Genomic DNA, 25,203 nt, shown 5'->3' on the forward strand with positions numbered 1-25,203 from the left:
TGCGTGAGTTTTATTAATCCCTTTTTAAATGCTTTCGCAATATATATTTTTGGACTGAAAATACATGCGCTATTTTTATAACTGTTTTACGAAATAGACACAAGTAATTGAAACTACATTATATGGTTGAATGATCGAAATCGAATATGCCCCTTTTTAGTAAGTCTGGTAATCTAAGAATTAGGGAACAGACACCCTAATTGACGCGAAACCTAAAGATAGATCTATCGGGCCCAACAAGCCCCATCCAAAGTACCGGATGCTTTAGTACTTCGAAATTTATATCATGTCCGAAGGAGGATCCCGGAATGATGGGGATATTCTTATATGTATATTGTGAATGTCGGCTACCAGGTGTTCAATCCATATGAATGATATTTTTGTCTCTATGCATGGGACGTATGGTTATGAGAAATGGAAATATGAAATCTTGTGGTCTATTAAAATTATGAATTGATTATTTATGATAAACTAATGAACTCACCAACCTTTTGGTTGACACTTGAAAGCATGTTTATTCTCAGGTATGAAAGAAACGTTCCGCTGTGCATTTGCTCATTTTAAAGACAGTATTTGGAGTCGATCATCGCAATGGAACCAGTTGTTGGTTACTTCGTCCAGATGGTTTAGGACGGGTCCTTTCAGTTGGTATCAGAGCGGTGGTCTTAGCGAACCATGTCTACATTAGTGTGTCTAACTGATAAGTCGTTAGGATGCATTAGTGAGTCTGGACTTTGACCGTGTCTGCATGTCAAAAGTTTTGCTTATCATTTTGTGTCAAAAATTACCTGCTTATCATTCTTAGAGAATCACTTGCTTATCATTCTTAGTTTAGACACGTTTTACTACATTGACTGCATGAATAGTGTATAGACAAAATTCATATCTTAGCGAATCTGCTACTTCATATCTTAGCGTATCTGTTACTGTAACTTTGCCTGACAACTTCCGTAAATTCCTCCGTAACTTATGAGATTTTAGTATTATATATGCATATGTAAATTATGTACTGCAGAGTACTAATCTATATCCTATAATCTATTTCTTATCGAAAATCCTTCATCTGATCATACGGGATGAATCTCTAAACCAGTTCGAGTCCCTCAGATTTCGATAGCTATTCTGATAGTTATTCCGACAGCTATTCCGACATAGATGTTCACCTAAGCTTCGAAAACAGCGTCATCGACATGAATCAACCAATCAGCCATTATCAATTCATCTGATGGCTTCGTAGTCGACTTAATTAATGGAAACGCGCAGAAGGCAATCCCTCCCACCAACCGAATTCACCTCTTGACAATGAACCTGAAGCGTTTACCGGCGAACCTGTTCGAGACACCATTTTCAGTCTCATTTCCAGGGTAACTCGACAAGATTATATTCTATCCACAATTTTGAACCTTATTTATCCACTCGTTCCGACCGACAATCATCCTGAAGTAATAAGTCATCGAACTTCGCGCTCGAATAATTAATTCGAAGAATATGGTGCAAAATGTACCAGCTTCAACAACATCACCGGCACCAACAGTACAATCAATAACAGCACCAGTACCAACAACAATCCATGCTTTAATATCATCATATGTACTTTGAGTATGATCTTCGTTCTACGTATCGTTCTACCTCATTTATCTTCGTTCGACATGGCGAATATGTAATCTCTAAAGTTTTAGAGATTATTTATTCTAGTTCCAACCGAAAAGCAAATGAGTTTAATATCATATTAACTCATTAAATTCATGAATACATCTGAAGAAAATATATATGTACATGTGTTTTCATAAAGATTGTAATTAAAAATTCTCTTGCACAAACTGTTAATGGTGAAAATATTTTAACGGGTAGGTAATACCCGAGGACTATTTAAATTTCACATTAATAAGTTACATTGTACATTCTTCGAATCTGTTTCAACAGTCATATACTATCCTACTTACATCCACCGATGTATAAATCCGTTCACCACAGAATAACCATATTCATCCAATTACATATTTGGATTTTGACCTATCAAAATCCAACAAGTGGCATAATGAAGAAATAATGGACACAATAAAAATTGATTAGAAACAGATTAATTAACAATATAAAATTCTATTAAGAATCCACGCTAACAAAATCCTAGCTAACTGATCCTAGCTAACTGTTAATTCCGTATTACCATTTAATTATCGCAAGTTATTTATCGCAATTTAATTATCGCAATTTACATTCTCGCAATTTTATTTATCATCATTTAATTTCTGTTATTTACTTTACGCATTTTATTTATCGTCATTTAATTTCTGTATTTATTTTACGCACTTTAAATATCGGGACACGTATACAAGGTTTTGACATATCATATCGACGCATCTATATATATTATTTGGAATCACCATAGACACTCTATATGCAGTAATGATCGAGTTCTCTATACAGGGTTGAGGTTGATTCTCAAATAATATATATACTTTGAGTTGTGATCGAGTCTGAGACGTATACGGGTCACGACACGCATTAATTAATTCGAATATTATATATTAAACTATATATAAATTATTGGACTGTCAACTGGGGACTATCGACTGTGGACTAATAACATTGGACAATTAAAATAAATTAAAATATTGATTATAACATATGAAACTAAACAATTCTTCAAGTTGCCACTTGATTTCGTCTTAAACATCATTTGTATCTTCACAATGACATTCTGCGTTCAAACCTTTCATGATTCTTGAAAACATCTCAATCGATAGGATGAATCAACCGCACTTCATCTACAGAAGGAAAGATTTATGTATATAGTATTGCATCTGAGAAACTCTCGACAACTGAGTAAAAGTTTAACACGTAGCCGCGTCAGATCCTTTGGCATTTATTAGCAAAAAAAAAAAATAACTTTGCGATCTCTTTTCAAAGTAGCAAATTTTGTCACAGCTTCAGCAAATTAGCTACGACTTTTCGTTCGAAACAACCATATTATCACCTTGATTTATATGTATGTTCTTTTATTGTTACCGGGGAACCTTTTATATTCCACCATATTACCGTCAGCGTTTAATCATCTAAAAACACAATTCTCTTGAAATCACCTCGGATCGATAACCAATGATTCAGATATGGTAACAGTAAATGTAGAAGAATCGGCAATCAGTACATTGAAAACTCACAGCATATCTACATCAACAGTTATATGTATAACATTTATCTCTTAGAATAATGACCTTCCATTCTGAAATTTTGAAAAGCACCCAGCCTACGAATTAATTGGACTTTGAAAAAGCTGAATGAAGCAGTAGAAACTGTAGATAACCGTAAACGACCTTAATTATCAGAAGTTTGATGATTGAGAATAGTACGTTGGAAAAGCTCAGAAAAATTGGAACTGGAAAGCGGATTGAGCTAACCATAAAGGAAACCAAGGAGAAATACAAGTAACATACCCTAAATACATAGAATCCAGATAAATCTAGATCCGTTGAAATCTTTAGAGAATATCTTGCTCCGAAGTCATGTTAAAATCTTGCGGAAAATCTTTCTCCATCAACCATCAAACTTAGAAATTCCAAAATATCATCATCAATATCTTCGATATTTCTGAGGATATTTTCATAAATATTCTCGTCCGAAATTATATACCTCTTCGTGCTTCCTGAGTAACATTATATTGGAAACATTCAATAGAAAATTTTGTACCGAAAGGCAGATTATGCGAAACTATGAAGAAATCCGTGGACAAATCACAAAGAATAGGTTTGACTTCAAAGAATCCAAATGATTCTGTTTCAGATGAAATCTTTAACGAATACCTTGCTTCCGAATCTAAACCCTTACGGATAAATCTTCTTCATCATCCATTGATATTAGAAATTCCAAGATACCATCGTATCTTTCGTTATAAATATCCTCCACATTTCTGAAGATATTTTAATAACTATTCTTATCCGAAATCATTAATCTATTTGTGTTATCAGTGTTACATCATATAGAAACTGTTAGTTTCTATATTCTGTAAATTTTCAAGCTTAAGATATGAATGTTATTGAAGTAATGTTTGAAACTGATGCATGAGTTAGTATAATATAATGACACTTGATCAACGTGATTATATTACAGTAAGTCATGCTGAGTTTCTAATGGAATGTGATGATTCACAGATCATAACGTCATCATGTGCCATGTTACATAACTCTTTTATTCAAATTAACTTCTGAACATATCAAGAAAATATATTCTTGATAGTTCTATTCTCAGTGATTCTGGTAATTCGACAAATCAAATCGTGCCATAACGATTTCCTTCTTAGAACATTAACAATGTTCATTCTGAAGTTTATATCTGCGAATTCTGAACCAGTACAAGCGGTGTTTAATCGCAAGAAGAAGAAACGAAGGGACAAAGCTCCAAAATATAAGAGAAAATATAAAGCCCAAAAACAACACGGAGGTTACAAACCGTGGATATTAATACGAATAACAATATAAAGACATGGAATAATTAAGAATAGTATTACCCCAAGGTAATAGTAGTAGTAAACCGAATTCTTCTGATGGAAGATTGGAATGAAGGATGACAGAAATGATGATTAAGAAAACATCAATGATTAGAACGGGATTAAGCATTTCACAATCTTTTGGATGTATGGACTAAGAAAGAAAGTATAGAGATGGTGAGAATAATGAAACGGAAGAGTTTGATTTATAATGGAAAAATCAGACAAAGTAATCGAGGCAGATCACGGTATTTAATTATAGAGATCTTAATTACCTTATTCACCGAAGAATCAAATCTTTTAGATTTCGAAGATTTCCTCTAAATCCCTTGAATTCCGGAATTCAACCCTCTACGTCAAAAGCTATGACGCACCATATCTTCTAAATTCAACCATGACTACATTAAAAGTTAAGACGAATATCTATTACCTTATCTCCATCTCTTGTGATAGCTTCACTCGTACTCTTCGAATAATCGAATTGTTTTATCCACATTACTCAATGGTGATAAAACTCTATTTATCAACACATATTCGTCAGGAAAACATATTTATTGTTATCCATGACGACCTCACTCAAATTTCGGGATGAAATTTCTTTAACGGGTAGGTACTGTGATGACCCGGAAATTTCTGACCAAAATTAAACCTAATCTTTATTTGATTTCGACACGATAAGCAAAGTCTGTAATGTGAAGTCTCAAAAACTTTGAATTGTGTTCATGTAATCATTTGACCTTTGAATATTTCCGACGATTCACGAGCAATTGTTTGTAAATAAATATGTAAATAAATATATATATATATATATAAATATAAACATAAGTGTATATATAATAATTTTAAATAGATAAAATACACTTTAATCAATTTGAAACTAAAAATATAAAATAGTAACCAGAACAATTGAGTTATTATTAAAAATAATATATATAAATATATATATATATATATATATATATATATATATATATATATATATATATATATATATATATATATATATATATATATATATATATATAATAATACTATGAGTTTACATAGATAAATATACGTAAATGATTTCTATTAATTAATCATATCGTAAATAGTAGTAAGATTTCAATTTTGGTTATTATTAATGATTATGTATTGTTATTATTATCTTTACCAATATTATTATTATTAACATTATTAACATCATTATTATTATAGTTAATAGTAAGATATAACTTTAGCTATTATTATAATTATTATTAATATTGTTTCTAAAATTTTCATTATCAAAAATTCTTATTACTAATATCATTATTATTAATTAACTTATTATATTTATTAAAAATTATCAATATCGATTTATCAATATCATTATATTGTTATTATCATCACTTTTAATTTATTTTTAGTATCTTATCTATAATATTATTATTATTAATATAATTACTATTAATTGTATTTATTAATTATTAATATTAATTATATAAAAAGATATATTTATAAATCACTGTTATTATTTTTATATATAAAAAAAAAAAGGTACGACCCTGCTTTAACCTCACAATCAAACTATAACAAATCCTTGTTTATATCTGATTCTGTTAGATGTTAACATCCAAGAATCGTACGAATCGAATTTCTTCTATCTGTTTTTTTTATATTTTATTTTTTTATTATTTCTCCTCCTGCTTTAATTCGTCCTTCATGTCAGAGAGTTGTTACCAGTCATTCTCAATGATACACATCACGTTCTATTTCAATCATTCATTACATTATAACTAGTACAGCAATTGTGATTTGGAAACAGGAGATTTTAAAACAAAAAGAGGAAACCGTCCTCTGTTCTTGACTCCCTCAATCAAAATCCGATCTTTAAATCAATTTTTAAAAATGTATAAATTCCATTCCGTTTAAAAACTGATAATCAATCTATCTGGGAAGTTTCCAATCCCAATTTTTAGTATCGATTTCAAATTTGTCGAGTCAAACCAATTTCTAAAAAAAGTCAACTTCTGTTCTTCATTCAAATTCGACTTTTCTGTTTTGATTTGAATTAAATTGATAGTTCCTATAGCTTCAATGAGGGATTTTAAATATATTTCATGTTTTGATTTCAACCTAAAAGTTCCTTAATTTTCGAAATGGAATTTGAGTCCACATGGTATATAGCGACTGCCGCTGCTTATACTTTTATTATTATTATTTTTTTTCAATCCCTCTAATAACTCCTTAGTGTCCCTGAGTTTATTTTAAGTCTCAAGACTGAGCAAACAATTAGTTGTTTGAGTAAATAATCACTGGGTCGATTTGGTTATATGAAGAAGAAGAGGAATAAGAACTGAAAGATGTACGGGTTATATATTAATATTTTGTGTTATATTTCGGAAAAACTGACACAGTCCACTGGTTCAAGGTGTTGTCGGGTGTCCGAGAGGTCGTGGGTTCGAGTCTCGTTTGGTGCAGTATTCTTTTTAAAGGGTATACATTTTATTCTCATTTCCATTATTATTATTATTGTTATTTATTTATTATTATTATTATTATTATTATTATTATTATTATTATTATTATTATTATTATTATTATTATTATTATTAGTAATATTAGTATTAGTATTATTATTGTTGTTGTTATTGTTATTATTATTATTAGTAATTATAAATGTTATTCAATAAACTAAGATTAATATTATAATTATTAATATTATCACTAAAATTATTATTATTATCATTACTAGTATTATCATTAATACTTTTATTATTATCATTATTATTAATTTTCATAAAACTGTTAATAATACAAGTATTACTATTATTATTAATATGATCAAGATTACGAATTGATGTTGCAGACACTTTAATCGTTAGCTTAGAAATTAAACACAAAAATTATCATTATCATTATTATTAGTATGTATATTATAAATGCAATTAGGATTATTATCATTAATATTATTATCCATATCACTAATATCATTAAGTAGTATTGATATTGTATTACCACAAGTATTATCATTATGTAATTACACAAAAATCTGTATCGTAACTATCATTAACACTAAAAATTAATATTTTTACAATTATAGTTATTAATATCAATATTATTATCATTAAAAGAATTATTAACATTATCATCTTATTAGTAATAGTAAGTATTATAAATTATTATCATTTTTACCACTACTAATACTATTTTAACTAATATTATTATTGATATACAAATGGTATATAATTATATTAAAAAAATATATATTTAATACATATAACGTATCAAAGATTAATATTTTTATGTAACAAAATGAATATAAGAAACATATATATATATATATATATTACTAATATAAAAAGGATATAACTAATAAATTATATATATATATTTGTTAAATTACAACTATGTATATTAATAAATATACAAATGATATAGGTTTGTGAATCCGAGGCCAACCCTGCATTGTTCAATTGTTTAATGTCGTCATATGTATTTTTACTACAAAATACATTAGGTGAGTTTCATTTGCTCCCTTTTACTCTTTACATTTTTGGGCTGAGAATACATGCAAATGCTTTATTAACTGTTTTACAATATTTATATGCGTGAGTTTCATTAATCCCTTTTTAAATGCTTTCGCAATATATATTTTTGGACTGAGAATACATGCGCTGCTTTTATAACTGTTTTACGAAATAGACACAAGTAATTGAAACTACATTATATGGTTGAATGATCGAAATCGAATATGCCCCTTTTTAGTAAGTCTGGTAATCTAATAATTAGGGAACAGACACCCTAATTGACGTGAAACCTAAAGATAGATCTATCGGGCCCAACAAGCCCCATCCAAAGTACCGGATGCTTTAGTACTTCGAAATTTATATCATGTCCGAAGGAGGATCCCGGAATGATGGGGATATTCTTATATGTATATTGTGAATGTCGGTTATCAGGTGTTCAATCCATATGAATAATATTTTTGTCTCTATGCATGGGACGTATGGTTATGAGAAATGGAAATATGAAATCTTGTGGTCTATTAAAATTATGAATTGATTATTTATGATAAACTAATGAACTCACCAACCTTTTGGTTGACACTTGAAAGCATGTTTATTCTCAGGTATGAAAGAAACGTTCCGCTGTGCATTTGCTCATTTTAAAGACATTATTTGGAGTCGATCATCGCAATGGAACCAGTTGTTGGTGACTTCGTCCAGATGGTTTAGGACGGGTCCTTTCACGAGGCAACTTGCAGTTTGCAGCCATGGGGCTTCCTATTCTCTTTCTTGATATTACTTGCTTACCTGGGCCTATGTCCAAATAAATATGAATAAACTTCATAGAAAGATGTTTTATATAAAAGGCTATGATGATTAATTCGTAAGTATTTTGTCGAGAAATGAGAAAAAATGTCCCGCGTTATGGCGAGGCAACTTATAGTTTGCAGCCACGGGCCTTCACATTCTCTTTCTTGATATTATCCACTTAACTGAGCCTATGTCCCTTTTATCTTATCCCACTTTCTCTAATACTCAGCTTACCAAACAAACAGGTCAGCGGAAGTTATTTTGATGCGCTTTATGGTAGTTTAGACTTCAGAGTATATGTGACTTTCTATTATTTTGTTGTTATTAATTCTTTTAATTATAGTTGAAGTTTGCCTGTTTTATTATACATTTTTTATAAAATGGCACTCATAGATTGTGACTCTTTAGTCCAGTCATCCGTTGATAATGATCAGATTTATAAGCCAAAGTGGCCAGAAGTTAGAAGATTGTTGAAGTTTTACTCTTTCTGACTAGAAACCTTTAGGCCAAGTTAGGGAGGTAAGTCTTATATTATAGTTTTCAATATATATATATTTACAAATTATTATACTGATTTACTTATCGAATCTGAATTCCAGCTGCTGCAACGTTGGAGTGAGTTGTTTGATTTGGTGAAAAGAAAAAGCTTTCTCTAAATTTGACTACATGTAAATAAGTGAGATATTAAGGTAAGGACTAATGTTGAATTATTTTTTCCTGGTAAGTTCGAATGGCATATTTTTTTATGTTTGATGTACCAACAGAAACCCGCATACCTCCGATTGTTATTTTTACTTAAACTCCAAAAAATATCATTTGTAATATCAATTATAAAGTTTAATTGAGTTGTGTCAGGTTGAAGGTTTGTTTGGAATATTATTTTCCTATTACGTAGGTACAACCTTCATTATATTTGTTGTTATAAAATTGTTATTAAAATTGTTGCTTAACCTTTTTTTTCGTTTTAAATTTATGTTGTTTTGTATGTATCTTTTCAGTGTTATCTTGCTCTTTAGTAAATATTGTTACAAAGTAAAGTTTACTAATTTCTAAAGGGATCCTGGTGACTGCATGGTATTTGTAGTTACTGTTGGGCAATATTTTTATATGATGAACGGGTCAGGATTGCTCCACTGATCACCAAATGCATTATAATTAGTGTTGTGAAAATGGACGGGTCAATTTACCCATGGAAAATGAACTGCATTCCATTAAGTGTAAAGAAATGTTATCGTACATGCACTTCTCCAGATGATCAAGTTTGATCAGGTATGTTATGAGTTTCTCACACTTTTAATAGTCTTGAATGGAATGGAATACGAGACCTGCAAATGTAGTCGTATACAATTTTATAGTTGTTGGTCCATTAATCATGAATGGAATATGTTTACCTAACGGCCGTTACAAATGACGTTCGTATATATGTACAGGTATGGAACCCTACATATAAGGGGTTGTTCTCGATCCCGGCTCAAAATTGATTTCGTCTTTAGTTTGTAACTATAGTAGTTATAATAAGTAACAAGTAGCAGTTCCAACTTTCCTTAGATCTATCGCGTGTTCGATCTACTGGTTATAAAGGTCCTTTATATTAGAAGTTAAGGTTTAATGCATGTAAATTTGTTCAATTAATCATTTTTTTGTGAATGTAAGAAATTACCGATTATTGCTATTATGTATTTGGTGATCATTTCCTCAACCAGTAGGGAACTTATAAAAATATGCAACGCAAACGTACCATATCGTATAATGAAGGCAAACCAATATTGTTTCAAACATAACTGCCGCAACGCGCGGTCCGTTATATTTCTAGTATTAAGTTTCTCAAATACGTGCAATCAATGCACATTGGGTCAGTCAACGGCTACGAATCACACGTCAACCAGGTCTAGAGTTTTTGTCTTTGGTCTCCCTAAAAGTCTTGTATATGCCCTATCCACGTCGCACGTTAATCATGTACAATCATGTTAAAGTGTGAACTTTTGACTTAACAAAACGCAATCATCTAGAAATAGAAGTAACTCCACGTAGAGGCTAAAACAATTGTTCTCATTATACATCTGTTTATTTATTGTCTGCTACTACGTATATGTAATAAAACTAAATAATTAAAGTGACACACTAAAGGATCTTTAGTCTACCGGTATTGAGGTAACCCTTCCAACTAAGAGGCTGTAAGGTCAAGTTCAAAAGTGAATATTTTATTTGTATAAATTCACATTTTCTTCTGAGTAATTACTTAATTGACATTGATGTACCACACCAACAACATGCCGATAAAGTGACATTACAGAGGAGTAAAAATAACTTCAGTATCATTTTCAGCAAAGATGCTTATAATAATCATTAGGGTTTTAAAGACAGTAATTGGATTATGTTTCACTTTTTCTTATTTTCTTTAAAGGCAAAATTTACAAGGAAATAGTAGGAAGTGCATACTATGTGGCACCAGAGGTGTTACGACGTCGTTATGGGAAGGAGATAGATGTGTGGAGTGCCGGTATCATTATGTACATTCTTCTTAGCAACGTCCCTCCTTTTTGGGGAGGTAATCAATCTCTGTAACTAAATGTATCCAACCTTGTTTTCGTCTTAAACTAAACGTGTCGATCTTTCTTAGAGACCAAAATGGTCATATTTGAAGAAATTTTAGATGGTAAACTCGACCTTCAAAGCCCTCCATGGCCATCGATATCCCCTGGTGCTAAAGATTTGATCTCTAAGATGTTGATGAGAAATCCTAAGGACCTTATCACTGCAGACAAAGCCCTCGGTTTGTATACACGAATATATCTGTTAATTTATCTTTTTAAGAAACTAAATATTTATAATCATTGTTTTATTATTTTTAACAATATTCATCGGGTATCACTCTCATAAAAATATAAAATAAAAATGGGTCAAATATATCACGTTAATAACTCAACAGTCAACATAGCCAATACTAAAGATGACAAAAAAAATGGGTCAAATAAATACTCGTAAAAAATAAATGGGTCAGGTTGAACACACCACCATGTCTGTTCAACCTGACCCATTTCAACCAATTTCCTAAACTCCCCGCCCATTTACTGACCCGTTTCAACAAATTACCCAACTTTCCATGCCCATTTTACCACCTCCAGAACTAAATTAAATGGAGTTATAGTTGGTATCGACTAATGAATGAAATCCACATCTTAGAACACCCATGGCTCAAAGAAGACGGTGAAGCATCAGAACTGCCTATGGATAGTGCGGTTTTGATCCGAATGAAGCAATTCAGAGCAATGAACAAGTTAAAAAAGCTCGCGTTGAAGGTATAGTTCTAAAATTAAACTTAAATTACTCTTTATCAACAAAAAAGGACCTTTGCATCAACATATCGGTTTCTTCAGGTTATTGCAGAAAACTTAGAATCAACTGAAGAGATAAAGGGCTTGAAACAAATGTTCAACAACATGGACACGGATAAAAGTGGTTCGATAACATACTGTAGAAGAACTATGGACCTTAGATCAAACGTATTAACCTAGATTAACGGCGAAAACGATAACTAGGGCGAGTCGAATACTTAATTAACTATCAGGATCAATCTAACCAACAAATAGTTGATATAATCGATGCCTAGAGCCTTGTATTCGGTTGGGGATTGGTCTGGGACGATAAACACAGAGTAATACGACGGCTAAAGGGTTTGTGGTATGTTACCTTACAATGAACCACAAAGCTCGTATATATATATATATATATATATATATATATATATATATATATATATATATATATATATATATATATATATCTTCAGTGACCATCGGCCGGTGGTCTGAGACCTACGGCCGATGGTGAGAGTCCCTCGACCGATGGTCCCTACCATCGGTCGATGGTCTGAGCAGCCAACCAACTGCTCTTAACCATTTCACGACATTATACTAAGCAATTCAAATACAAAGTATTAATGACGATGTTCATACATGACTGAAATACGAAATACAAAACTAATAGAACTTATTACATAATAGAACTCGGGATTATGCACCAACAAACTCCCCCTAAGACCTAGTTCTATTTCAAAAATCTTCAGTCATCACTTACTTTTTTGTACGGATCGATTACCATGTTGTTCAAGTAGCACAGCTTAGCTACTTTCACATACTGTTCAGCCTGTACCCTGTTCTCACGACGATAGAGCATACGGTTGTAATACAATGTGAAAATATCAGCCTCGGTACAGTTTCTTAACCAAATCGGATCCAACACACTAATGCAATCAATATCATCTTCTTTCAGCTTATCCAAAACAATCACAGCTTCTTCAGAACGATCATCATAAAACCACCATCTGAATCTCTGACTCCAATTCTACAGCAACTTCCTTAAAGGTACCTTCTTCATAGTCTTTGCTCGCTTATACTTCACAATCCTTCAAGATTCACCAGTTCTAGGATTAACTTTGAAACTAATCCTAGGAAATTGTGGTCTAAAACCTTCCCAATTCTTTGAATTAAAAGCAATTCTAATCTTCTTTACCAGCAACGAAGATCGATCACCAAATCCACAATATAACATTCTTAACCTGGCAATCTGCATTAGCTCAAAATACGGCAGTGATTTGAATTCGTGACCATGTTTAATATAATCAACACCAAACTCTCTCTTAATCGCAAACATGTTGAATTCTTCAATGTACGCCCAGGCAAGAATCCTTCCTTTCGCACTCTTTCTCAAATTAATCATCTTCAAATACTTTGGCTCAAGCTTCGGTTTCTCACAGTACTTTCTGATTCTCAATATATCACGTCAATCAGCTTCTAACTTCTCGACAACTTCATCATTATACTTAACCGGCAAGAAACCTTCAGGCAAAACCTCTGTCCTTTCCTTCTTTTTACACATTCTATTCAAAATCTCATCATCAGTTCTAAACAACTCCTCAAAACCCGGAAGATCTTCATTCTTATCATTTTGATATATAGGAAAATCTTCATGAGTAACATCCTCAACTAAATCATCAACATCCCGATCATCAAGATCTTCAGAAATCTCAGGCCCAAAAGAATCATCCTCTGATGGAGGATCATCGGACTGTGCGTCAGTAGATTTAGCTTCTTCATGCTCTAGACGCACCATTTCGTCCAGCTCAGCTCTAGTGAAGTTGTGAGGGATCTCTCCCTCTTCTAAATCATCATAAACAACAGAATGCTTGAGCTCATCCTGTTTAGAAAAGAAATCACTAAAACTATAATCAATTTTAAGAGGAATTACTGACAGTGCTGTAGCTTTGGAGGAACCAGGTGCCTCGACCATTTGATTTTCAGTCTCTCCCTCAAGCAATTCAATCAAATCAAACTTTTCTTCCCAAGCTGTAACCTTTGCTAGAGCAGATTCAGCCAACTTCCTAGCTTGAGAAGCCTCTCTTTTCGCATCAGTCAATAACAACGACTGATCACCAACCTTCTTCAGAAGCAATTCAACTTGCATACTTAACCGAGTAACGTCCTCGGACTTCACACGATTCTCTTCCATCAATTTCTCAATCTTCTCATCCATTTCCTTTCTCAACCTCAAGTTGTTAGCCATCGCTTGAATATATAAATCATTCAGATTCTGAAGAGTAGATGAGCCAACACCTCCTTCTGCCCCTGTACGTGGTGGAGCACTAGGAATTGGAGTAGAAACCGTCTCCTGTGACACTTGTTGAGCTATAGGTGGTGATTGATGAGTCGATTGGGTTTGTTGTATCGGTTGTTGTTGTTGTTTTTGTCCTTGAGTTTGAGTGGGCGGTGTTCCTTGGGTAGCACCAGTAGCAGATCTACCACCATCTTTATAAACTAACTTGAACCTTCTTTTCAATTTTAGCTTAGTTGAAACCTGAGAACTCTCATCTTCAACCATTCTTCTTTTTGATCCCCTTGAAGCTTCTTCACCAACATCAGGATTAATATCACCAATCTCATCAACTAAACCTTCTGCACCTGAACCACCTGCAGCTTGAGTATTCACAGGTTGGTCAACTTCTTCATCACTGTTAGCTACCTCAAAATCAGGCTCTCGATCAGATAAACTGTTTTCGTTTCTCCACTTCTTTCCTGGTGGACACTGATAATCCTCTCGAGCAAGATGACACACCAGCTTGCCATCACTAGCACTTTTCTTCTGATTCAATCAGTTGAACGTAAGATCTGTCATATGTTTCAAATCAATGGCATCTTTCCTCAATCTTGGCAAATCAACAGTTTGCTGGTTGATCATAATTTGTAAGAACCTTGGATAAATCAAATATAACTTGCTCGTCACATTCTCCACCAGTAGATCAAAGATGACCCCGAAGAAATTAAAATCAGCTTTTAAGACTAAAGCAGCAAACATTCCTTGATAGATTTCACTCAGTTCATCAAACCCTCCTTGCAACGGACTTAAACACCTCAGCACAACAAGTGACAAATATTTATACGGTGGTGTGAATCCACTTCTTTTAATCGTTGCTCTAGTAATATCACCAGAATACTTGCATCTTAACACACATCCAGTAATCTTTGTCTTTGACAACTTCTACGGCATATTCTCATCATCCTCAAACAAGAAAGTGTTTCGAATTGTATCTTCAGACATTTGAATCTCCTGACCACAAACAGTACTTATAATTACCTTCCTGTCATCTACAGTATCAACTCTTGCACGTTCCCAGAACTCTCTCTGATGTGAGTAATATGTTGTACAGGGCATAGAGATAGCTGCAAATACTCTTGAACGTTTCAGAAACTCAATTACCCCCTTGTACTTACCAGCATTAGGACCTTTCTCATTTAGACATGCAGTGAGATTAGAGCCACTGTTAGCTTTCAATCCTGGAAGATCAATAGAAAACGGACCTCCCGATGATTCAGTATCGGATTCATGTGCAATGTTTTCTGGATCAGCTTGAACACCTGACATTATGAAAATAACTGCAAACACAATTCAAATCAGCATCATAAAGACAATATCACAGTATGATCATCACAGAAGATATTAGATTATAAAGACTAATAGATCAGGATCTCAGTTACACGATTACATGTCCGAAGTAGAATTAATACAGACATAGAATAGTGTATTAATGCTAACAAGCTAGCATTATCAAATTACATAACATGCTGAAACTAACAAACACATGAACATAAATTCAGAATCATTCATCCCATAATGGAATCCTCTGGCACTAGCTTTTCCTCATGTTGAATTACACCAAGTTTCTCAAACAAGGTATATAGTAAAGCTGCGTATGGAAATGGTTCTTCCATCTCAAGAAGATCTTTCATCACATGAATGAGAAAATGGCCCATATTCACTTGAATACCTTCTAGCAGGCAATACAAAAGCATAGCTTCAGTACTAGACAACAAATTATCTCCTTCTTTCCTAAAGGTCACATTCCTTTTGATGATTCTCAAGTGTATCTCATGTTGTTGTGACACCTCGTCATCACTGATTTCTACCCTACCTGCATTAACTACTTTCCCTGGCTTGCATAACCTTGCAACTATGTCAGATAGTCTGAATCTGTTGGGAATCTTTCGTATATCTTTGCTAGGATACAAAATTTTAACCCCAGTGTGCGGGACATTCAATAGGTTTGAAAATTCCTCCATAGTCCACTTAAACTGATGGTCAAATAGACCTGAGTGCACAAACTTCTTCTTCCCATCTTCTAAGGCAACATTGGCATAAAATTCCCACAACAAATCAGGACAAAAGTAATCCCCAATGTCTAAAAAAAGCTTGACATCCAATTTGTTCCCAAAGACTATAGGTCTGTCGAGTAGCAATGACCTTTTGTTCCACTAAGATGGGTCGTCCACTAGCTAGAATTCTCCTACGGTCAATGTTAAACATCCATTGCCCAACAAAGGATCCACCTGACATCCTAATACAGACTACAAGCACTAGCATTAGATAAGCATAACAGAAATTACCAGAGACCAAAAGAATTCATTCAAATATAACATAAAAATCGACCATCGGTTCAATCAAGTGACCATCGGTCGATGGACTGGACCATCGGTCCGATGGTCTAGACCTACGGCAGTTGGTCTAAAGCACATCTACAAACTGATCAATTTAGGACCTACGGCCGAGTGAGGTGTCATCCGGCCGAGTGTGAGACACCATCGGTCGATGGTCAGAGACCATCGGCAGGAGGTAGTTCATCAGATCTGTTTGATTAAAAACCCCAATTCGACCAATCTGTGGTTTCTGGTTTGGATTTTGGTCACAATAGCAGCTAAAGAGGCCGATAAACATATATAAATCATCAATTTCAACAGATAGTTAACAAAAAACACTCGATTGGCATGTTAACCTTCGAACACAAATTAAACGATTCAGAACAAATGGAAACGAATTAGATTGCCTCAATTATGGCGCTGGAATCACGATAAAAAGATGTACAATTCACACGGACCAAAACTCCTTTCACTTAACTTGAAAAACTAGGATAAAATCAATCAAACTTGCACAAAGTGACTGACCTGTTTGACTCTGGGTCCTTTTATACCCTGTCAGAGACCATCGGCCGATGGTCTAATCCTTCGGCCCGAGGGTCTTGACACTCGGTCGAGTGTCTTTGTCCATAGGCCAGATGTAATTACAGTCGGCCGGTAGTCTGGGCTTTTGAAAAACTTTAAAACTTAACCCTTTTCATATTCAAACTATACTTCTTTTATCACATTTACTCCCCCTGGGACTGATCTCCACAGTATAAGTCAAACACACTTTGTTCCTTTAAACTCCAAACACTTTAATTAAATTTAATGAAAAACATAGGATCCTTTCACAGTAGACCTTTTCGAGAACTGAGTTATTTGGCTTAAAGCATAAACAGAAATGCTCATGCAACTAATCTTATGAATGCAAACAATTTCAGATATGCATGCACATGCAAAATCACAAAGCAAATAACTGTACCAGACCCAGTGTGTCATGATTAGCAATATTATAACAGACGTAATCAGTAACATTTAACCTTTTATATCTGTAGTGAATTAACTTCTAACATCAGTTTCATTAAACATTAACATTAACAAATGCATGATGTTATCGACATAAGAACAAGAAAAACTGCTTATCATGAATCACACTTCAAGGAGTATAGCACATCTTTTTGTGAGTTGATATATCAAATTGATTAAATTTTTTGATTCGGGGATCAGAACTGAACTATATTGACAAGTTATTCACAGTTCATTCATTAACTTATTTGATAAAGCATATACAGAACAACTTTCTAATATATCAGTAAACATTTATCAACTTTCACCCTAGACTTTGATGATCACGTTATATTAATTACCTTAACACTTTTTAATGTTAGACTTTGATCACGAAGTCAGTCCTTATTTGAGATCGCACGATGTTTCAGGTAAAACAATTGAGCACAACATGTTGACGCTGTCCTCTTATCACATCAATGTATTTTCAATTTGATTGAACAGAACCATCTCACGATGTTTCTAGCAACCCTGTCAGCCATGAGCTTCTACCTTAAACTTACACTTTTCGTTTCAGATAACCTTGTGAATCTCAAATTTATTGCATACTTTGAAAAGATGCATACCGGCAGCTATAAACCCCATACTTAAACGGAAATCGTATGATGTATGATGTTGGATGGATGGAACGCTAAGATATCCTCCAGAAGATATTCCCACTATCCAGGTCAATAGGTATAATCCCATACCACAGACAAAAGATGTTAAATTCACTAATTGAGATGTGAACTGAATGATTTAAGTTCTATATATCTGATGATCTGATAAATTCTCCCCTCGGATGTAGATAACTAAAGTGTTCATAATAAGTCTCCGATTGGAATATATGTTGTCGCAGACATAGAAAACTGAGGAATCTCTGAAGCTTTGTTCAATTCTTGATCCATGATTCTCTTGCAGCTAGGTGGCGCATCAAATTATTTACAACTTTAAATGAATAAACATAAACAAACCATAACTTGCAATTTTTTTTTTTTGTTTTGAATTTTTCTGATGTTGCTTTTTCTCCATAAATAAAACAAACAAAATAAATAAGTGACTACAACTATACATGATGATGATGCACCACTGTCTTTGACTTTATAGTAACTGCACGAAAAACCAATCTTCTGATATTGAAATCTAGAACCCGATGACATTGCAATATACAAATCATTCTGTGTCTGTGATACAAGACTGCACTTCTCAACCCTTCAAGAGAAAACACCTCCCTTTGGGTACCCGATATGTACGTTGTTGGATTTCGATCCAAGTAATAAAGGTAAATAGAAACAAGTATGCATCCTAGACAAAGTACGCTCACCTTGGGGACTCACAAAATTATCCTTTTGCTACCGAGTATAAATCATAGTAGGGGAGACCTCAACCGTCTGTTGAGTTTCTGAACAACCATATCTCAGTACATATTCAGTTTTATTTCATAACTTACATGTCAGTTCAGTATTTTCATCACATCCCACAAACATAACAAGTAACTCATTTTCAGGTTTTTCAATTTTTTATGGATTTTCCATTTTTCAATTTTTATTTGTTTTCTGGTTTTTTTTTATGGCTTTTTGATTTTCTCTGTACAAAAGCATAGATTTATCTAAAAACATAAGCATACATGCAGAAATATTAGGAAAAACTAATCTATCATGCAAATGAAAAGAAAACATGCAAATGATCTACAAACTACCATGCAAAACTATACATACTCTACAAGCAGTTTCTTAACAATTCACAACTCAGTCTCAGGCTTAGGTTCCTCTGTGTCAGGAACCTCAGTTTGAGGAACCACATCTTTAAACAACTTAATACCTATCTCTGTTAACAGAAATTCAAAGCGTGGTTTATCAAAAGCTTTTGTGAAGAGATCAGCCCTTTGGGCTGTAGTGTCTATTTACACTACATCTATCAACTTTTTCTCATAGCAATCTCTAATGAAATGGTATTTAATCCCTATATGTTTTGTTTTAGAATGATTAACGGGATTTTTAGTGACAGCTATGGCAGCAGTATTATCAACATAATTAGGAGTGTTAGAGATTTGCAAACCGTAGTCACGTAGTTGCTGTTGAATCCAGATAACCTGTAATGTACAGCTGGCCGCGGCAATATATTCAGCTTCACAAGTGGACTGAGCCACTGTTGTCTGCTTCTTACACTGCCAAGTAACTAATTTGCTACCAAGAAATTGACACCCTCCTGATGTTGATTTGAAATCTTTCTTACAACCTCCATAGTCTGAATCACTGTATGCTGTGAGATCAAAACCATCCTCACACGGATACCATAACCCTAAGCTGGGAGTATCTTTTAGATACCTCAGAATCTTCTTAACCACGAACATATGATGAACATTAGGATTTGCCTGATAACGAGCACACAGGCAAACCGCAAACATAATATCTGGTCGAGAAGCTGTAAGGTACATTAGAGAACCTATGATCGCCCTGTACAAAGTAGGATCCACTGGAGCACCCTCACAATCGGGTTAGATCCCATGATTAACCGACAACGGAGTCTTAGCTGGTCTCTCTGTATCTGCCTGAAAGTGCTTTAGGATATCAGCAACATACTTAGTCTGATGCAAGAAGATGCCTTTATCCATTTGAGCTACCTGCAAACCTAAGAAAAACTTTATAGTTCCCATGGAACTCATTTTAAACTTCCGTTGCATAACCTTCTCAAATTCATCAACCATACTCTGATCTGTAGACCCGAAGATAATATCATCAACATAGACCTGCACTAACATAAGGTGTTGTCCCTTCTTTTTGATGAAAAGTGTCTGATTAATGACACCTCTCCGAAAACCATTCTCTATCATGTAATTGGACAACGTAGCATACCATGCTCTAGGAGCTTGGTAAAGACCATACAGTGCCTTTTCTAGTCGATAAACCTTTTCTGGAAAATGCGGATCTTCAAAACCAGGTGGTTGTTCAACAACCACTCTTTCATTAATCTCGCCGTACAAAAATGCACTTTTAACATCCTTCTGAAAAACTTTAAACCCCATGAACGATGCAAAAGCCAAGAAAATTCTGATTGCTTCCAGTCGTGCAACCGGAGCAAAAACCTCATCATAGTCAATTTCAGGGATCTGTTGATATCCCTTTACCACCAATCTAGCTTTGTTTCTGATAACGATACCCTGTTCATCCTTCTTGTTCTTCAAAACCCATCGAAGACCATATGGTACACAACCATGCGGTGGATTGACTAGCTTCCAAACCTTTAAGTGTTTGAATTGTAACAGCTCCTCTTGCATTGCACTAACCCACTCGTCAAACTTCAATGCCTCATAAGCATCTTTAGGTTCAATTTGACACACATAACATGAGTGAGCATGCACAAATATTCTTCCTGTCTTATTCAACGTTGAATAAAAAGCTGTTGCCACATTCGCACTCTCTGTCTGAACATCTTCCGCTACTGTTGAACTTACACTAGTCACGGGAACCTCTGATGTAGTCGGAACTTCAGATGTAGAGGATGCATTAGACTTCCCTAGAGGAATACTAATGTGAGGAATGCCTCTTGAATCCACATAATAATCATCAAGTCGTTTAGGTGGCAGAATCACACGATTGGATCTACGTACATGAAATGTCCCGTTCTTATTGATTAAAAACGTTCCATATTAGTTGATTTCGTTGCGAGGTTTTGACCTCTATATGAGACGTTTTTCAAAGACTGCATTCATTTTTAAACAAACCATAACCTTTATTTCATCAATAAAGGTTTAAAAAGCTTTACGTAGATTATCAAATAATGATAATCTAAAATATCCTGTTTACACACGACCATTACATAATGGTTTACAATACAATATGTTACAATAAAATAAGTTTCTTGAATGCAGTTTTTACACAATATCATACAAGCATGGACTCCAAATCTCGTCCTTATTTAAGTATGCGACAGCGGAAGCTCTTAGTATTCACCTGAGAATAAACATGCTTTAAACGTTAACAAAAATGTTGGTGAGTTATAGGTTTAACCTATATATATCAAATCGTAACAATAGACCACAAGATTTCATATTTCAATACACATCCCATACATAGAGATAAAAATCATTCATATGGTGAACACCTGGTAACCGACAATAACAAGATGCATATATAAGAATATCCCCATCATTCCGGGACACCCTTCGGATATAATATAAATTTCGAAGTACTAAAGCATCCGGTACTTTGGATGGGGTTTGTTAGGCCCAATAGATCTATCTTTAGGATTCGCGTCAATTAGGGTGTCTGTTCCCTAATTCTTAGATTACCAGACTTAATAAAAAGGGGCATATTCGATTTCGATAATTCAACCATAGAATGTAGTTTCACGTACTTGTGTCTATTTTGTAAATCATTTATAAAACCTGCATGTATTCTCATCCCAAAAATATTAGATTTTAAAAGTGGGACTATAACTCACTTTCACAGATTTTTACTTCGTCGGGAAGTAAGACTTGGCCACTGGTTGATTCACGAACCTATAACAATATATACATATATATCAAAGTATGTTCAAAATATATTTACAACACTTTTAATATATTTTGATGTTTTAAGTTTATTAAGTCAGCTGTCCTCGTTAGTAACCTACAACTAGTTGTCCACAGTTAGATGTACAGAAATAAATCGATAAATATTATCTTGAATCAATCCACGACCCAGTGTATACGTATCTCAGTATTGATCACAACTCAAACTATATATATTTTGGAATCAACCTCAACCCTGTATAGCTAACTCCAACATTCACATATAGAGTGTCTATGGTTGTTCCGAAATATATATAGATGTGTCGACATGATAGGTCAAAACATTGTATACGTGTCTATGGTATCTCAAGATTACATAATATACAATACAAGTTGATTAAGTTATGGTTGGAATAGATTTGTTACCAATTTTCACGTAGCTAAAATGAGAAAAATTATCCAATCTTGTTTTACCCATAACTTCTTCATTTTAAATCCGTTTTGAGTGAATCAAATTGCTATGGTTTCATATTGAACTCTATTTTATGAATCTAAACAGGAAAAGTATAGGTTTATAGTCGGAAAAATAAGTTACAAGTCGTTTTTGTAAAGGTAGTCATTTCAGTCGAAAGAACGACGTCTAGATGACCATTTTAGAAAACATACTTCCACTTTGAGTTTAACCATAATTTTTGGATATAGTTTCATGTTCATAATAAAAATAAATTTCTCAGAATAACAACTTTTAAATCAAAGTTTATCATAGTTTTTAATTAACTAACCCAAAACAGCCCGCGGTGTTACTACGACGGCGTAAATCCGGTTTTACGGTGTTTTTCGTGTTTCCAGGTTTTAAATCATTAAGTTAGCATATCATATAGATATAGAACATGTGTTTAGTTGATTTTAAAAGTCAAGTTAGAAGGATTAACTTTTGTTTGCGAACAAGTTTAGAATTAACTAAACTATGTTCTAGTGATTACAAGTTTAAACCTTCGAATAAGATAGCTTTATATGTATGAATCGAATGATGTTATGAACATCATTACTACCTTAATTTCCTTGGATAAATCTACTGGAAAAGAGAAAAATGGATCTAGCTTCAATGGATCCTTGGATGGCTCGAAGTTCTTGAAGCAGAATCATGACACGAAAACAAGTTCAAGTAAGATCATCACTTGAAATAAGATTGTTATAGTTATAGAAATTGAACCAAAGTTTGAATATGATTATTACCTTGTATTAGAATGATAACCTACTGTAAGAAACAAATATTTCTTGAGGTTGGATGATCACCTTACAAGATTGGAAGTGAGCTAGCAAACTTGAAAGTATTCTTGATTTTATGTAACTAGAACTTGTAGAATATATGAAGAACACTTAGAACTTGAAGATAGAACTTGAGAGAGATCAATTAGATGAAGAAAATTGAAGAATGAAAGTGTTTGTAGGTGTTTTTGGTCGTTGGTGTATGGATTAGATATAAAGGATATGTAATTTTGTTTTCATGTAAATAAGTCATGAATGATTACTCATATTTTTGTAATTTTATGAGATATTTCATGCTAGTTGCCAAATGATGGTTCCCACATGTGTTAGGTGACTCACATGGGCTGCTAAGAGCTGATCATTGGAGTGTATATACCAATAGTACATACATCTAAAAGCTGTGTATTGTACGAGTACGAATACGAGTGCATACGAGTAGAATTGTTGATGAAACTGAACGAGGATGTAATTGTAAGCATTTTTGTTAAGTAGAAGTATTTTGATAAGTGTATTGAAGTCTTTCAAAAGTGTATAAATACATATTAAAACACTACATGTATATACATTTTAACTGAGTCGTTAAGTCATCGTTAGTCGTTACATGTAAATGTTGTTTTGAAACCTTTAGGTTAACGATCTTGTTAAATGTTGTTAACCCAATGTTTATAATATCAAAATAGATTTTAAATTATTATATTATCATGATATTATGATGTATTAATATATCTTAATATGATATATATACATTTAAATGTCGTTACAACGATAATCGTTACATATATGTCTCGTTTCGAAATCCTTAAGTTAGTAGTCTTGTTTATATGTATATTGTGACAACCCGAAAATTTCTAACCAAATTTAAACTTTAATCTTTATATGTTTCCGACACGATAAGCAATATTTGTTAAGTTAAATTTCAAGAATTTTAAACTATGTTCATACATTCATTCAACCTCGACCAAGTTCCAACGATTCACGAACCATTAAACGAATATGATTATATATGTATATGTATATATATATTATAACTTGAAACGTAAACAAAATATTAGATTAAATACTTTATATGATTGTATCTGTTTCAAAATGTTTATCAATGGAATTAGAAGATAAGATCAAATGATTGAATTATCAGATATATTGAATTATGATTACAAGTCTCTGTTGAAAGGCCCACGTTGATTTGAGAAATCTTTCCATTTTAACAATATTCGAAAAATGGTAAAGTGATTTATAAATAAGAACAAATTGTCAATTATTGAGAACTAGACAAAGGATAGTGGAAGATTGAATCTCATAAAGACTCGATTGACCTATTTAGTTTCAAACGTACAAAAACGTTTTCAGTTTAAAAAGAACTTTATTATTAAAACGTATATAACTTTTATAAATATCTAGAACCACTTTTGACAACTCATTACTTAACTAGTATGATAAAGATAACGATATTTATATTTTATTTTATTAAATGATTTAAATTAATATTATATATATTTATACGCGTATTATACGTACATAGTTTTATACTTTTACTATACTTAAACTTTACCTCTACTTTATTTTTACTTTACTTTAACTTTAATAATTCACTTTAATAATTCATACTTTAATAATTCACTTTAATAATTCATACTTTAATAATTCACTTTAATAATTCATACTTTAATAATTCACTTTAATAATTCATAC

At 33.0% G+C, this 25,203-nt stretch overlaps 1 protein-coding gene across 1 annotated transcript in view; it reads left to right on the forward strand.

Annotated features, from left to right (window-relative positions):
* Nucleotides 1-10,512: 10,512 nt before the first annotated feature.
* Nucleotides 10,513-25,203, forward strand: part of LOC139840607 (calcium-dependent protein kinase 29-like) — a 44,911-nt gene continuing 30,220 nt past the window's right edge. The window contains exons 1-5 of the mRNA XM_071830864.1: nt 10,513-10,615; nt 11,168-11,311; nt 11,384-11,536; nt 11,947-12,062; nt 12,141-12,232. Coding sequence (XP_071686965.1) covers nt 10,513-10,615; nt 11,168-11,311; nt 11,384-11,536; nt 11,947-12,062; nt 12,141-12,232 — 608 coding nt within the window. The remainder of the gene's footprint in view (nt 10,616-11,167; nt 11,312-11,383; nt 11,537-11,946; nt 12,063-12,140; nt 12,233-25,203) is intronic.

This window comes from Rutidosis leptorrhynchoides, chromosome 4 (assembly GCF_046630445.1).
Source record: "Rutidosis leptorrhynchoides isolate AG116_Rl617_1_P2 chromosome 4, CSIRO_AGI_Rlap_v1, whole genome shotgun sequence".
Taxonomy (NCBI): domain Eukaryota; kingdom Viridiplantae; phylum Streptophyta; class Magnoliopsida; order Asterales; family Asteraceae; genus Rutidosis; species Rutidosis leptorrhynchoides.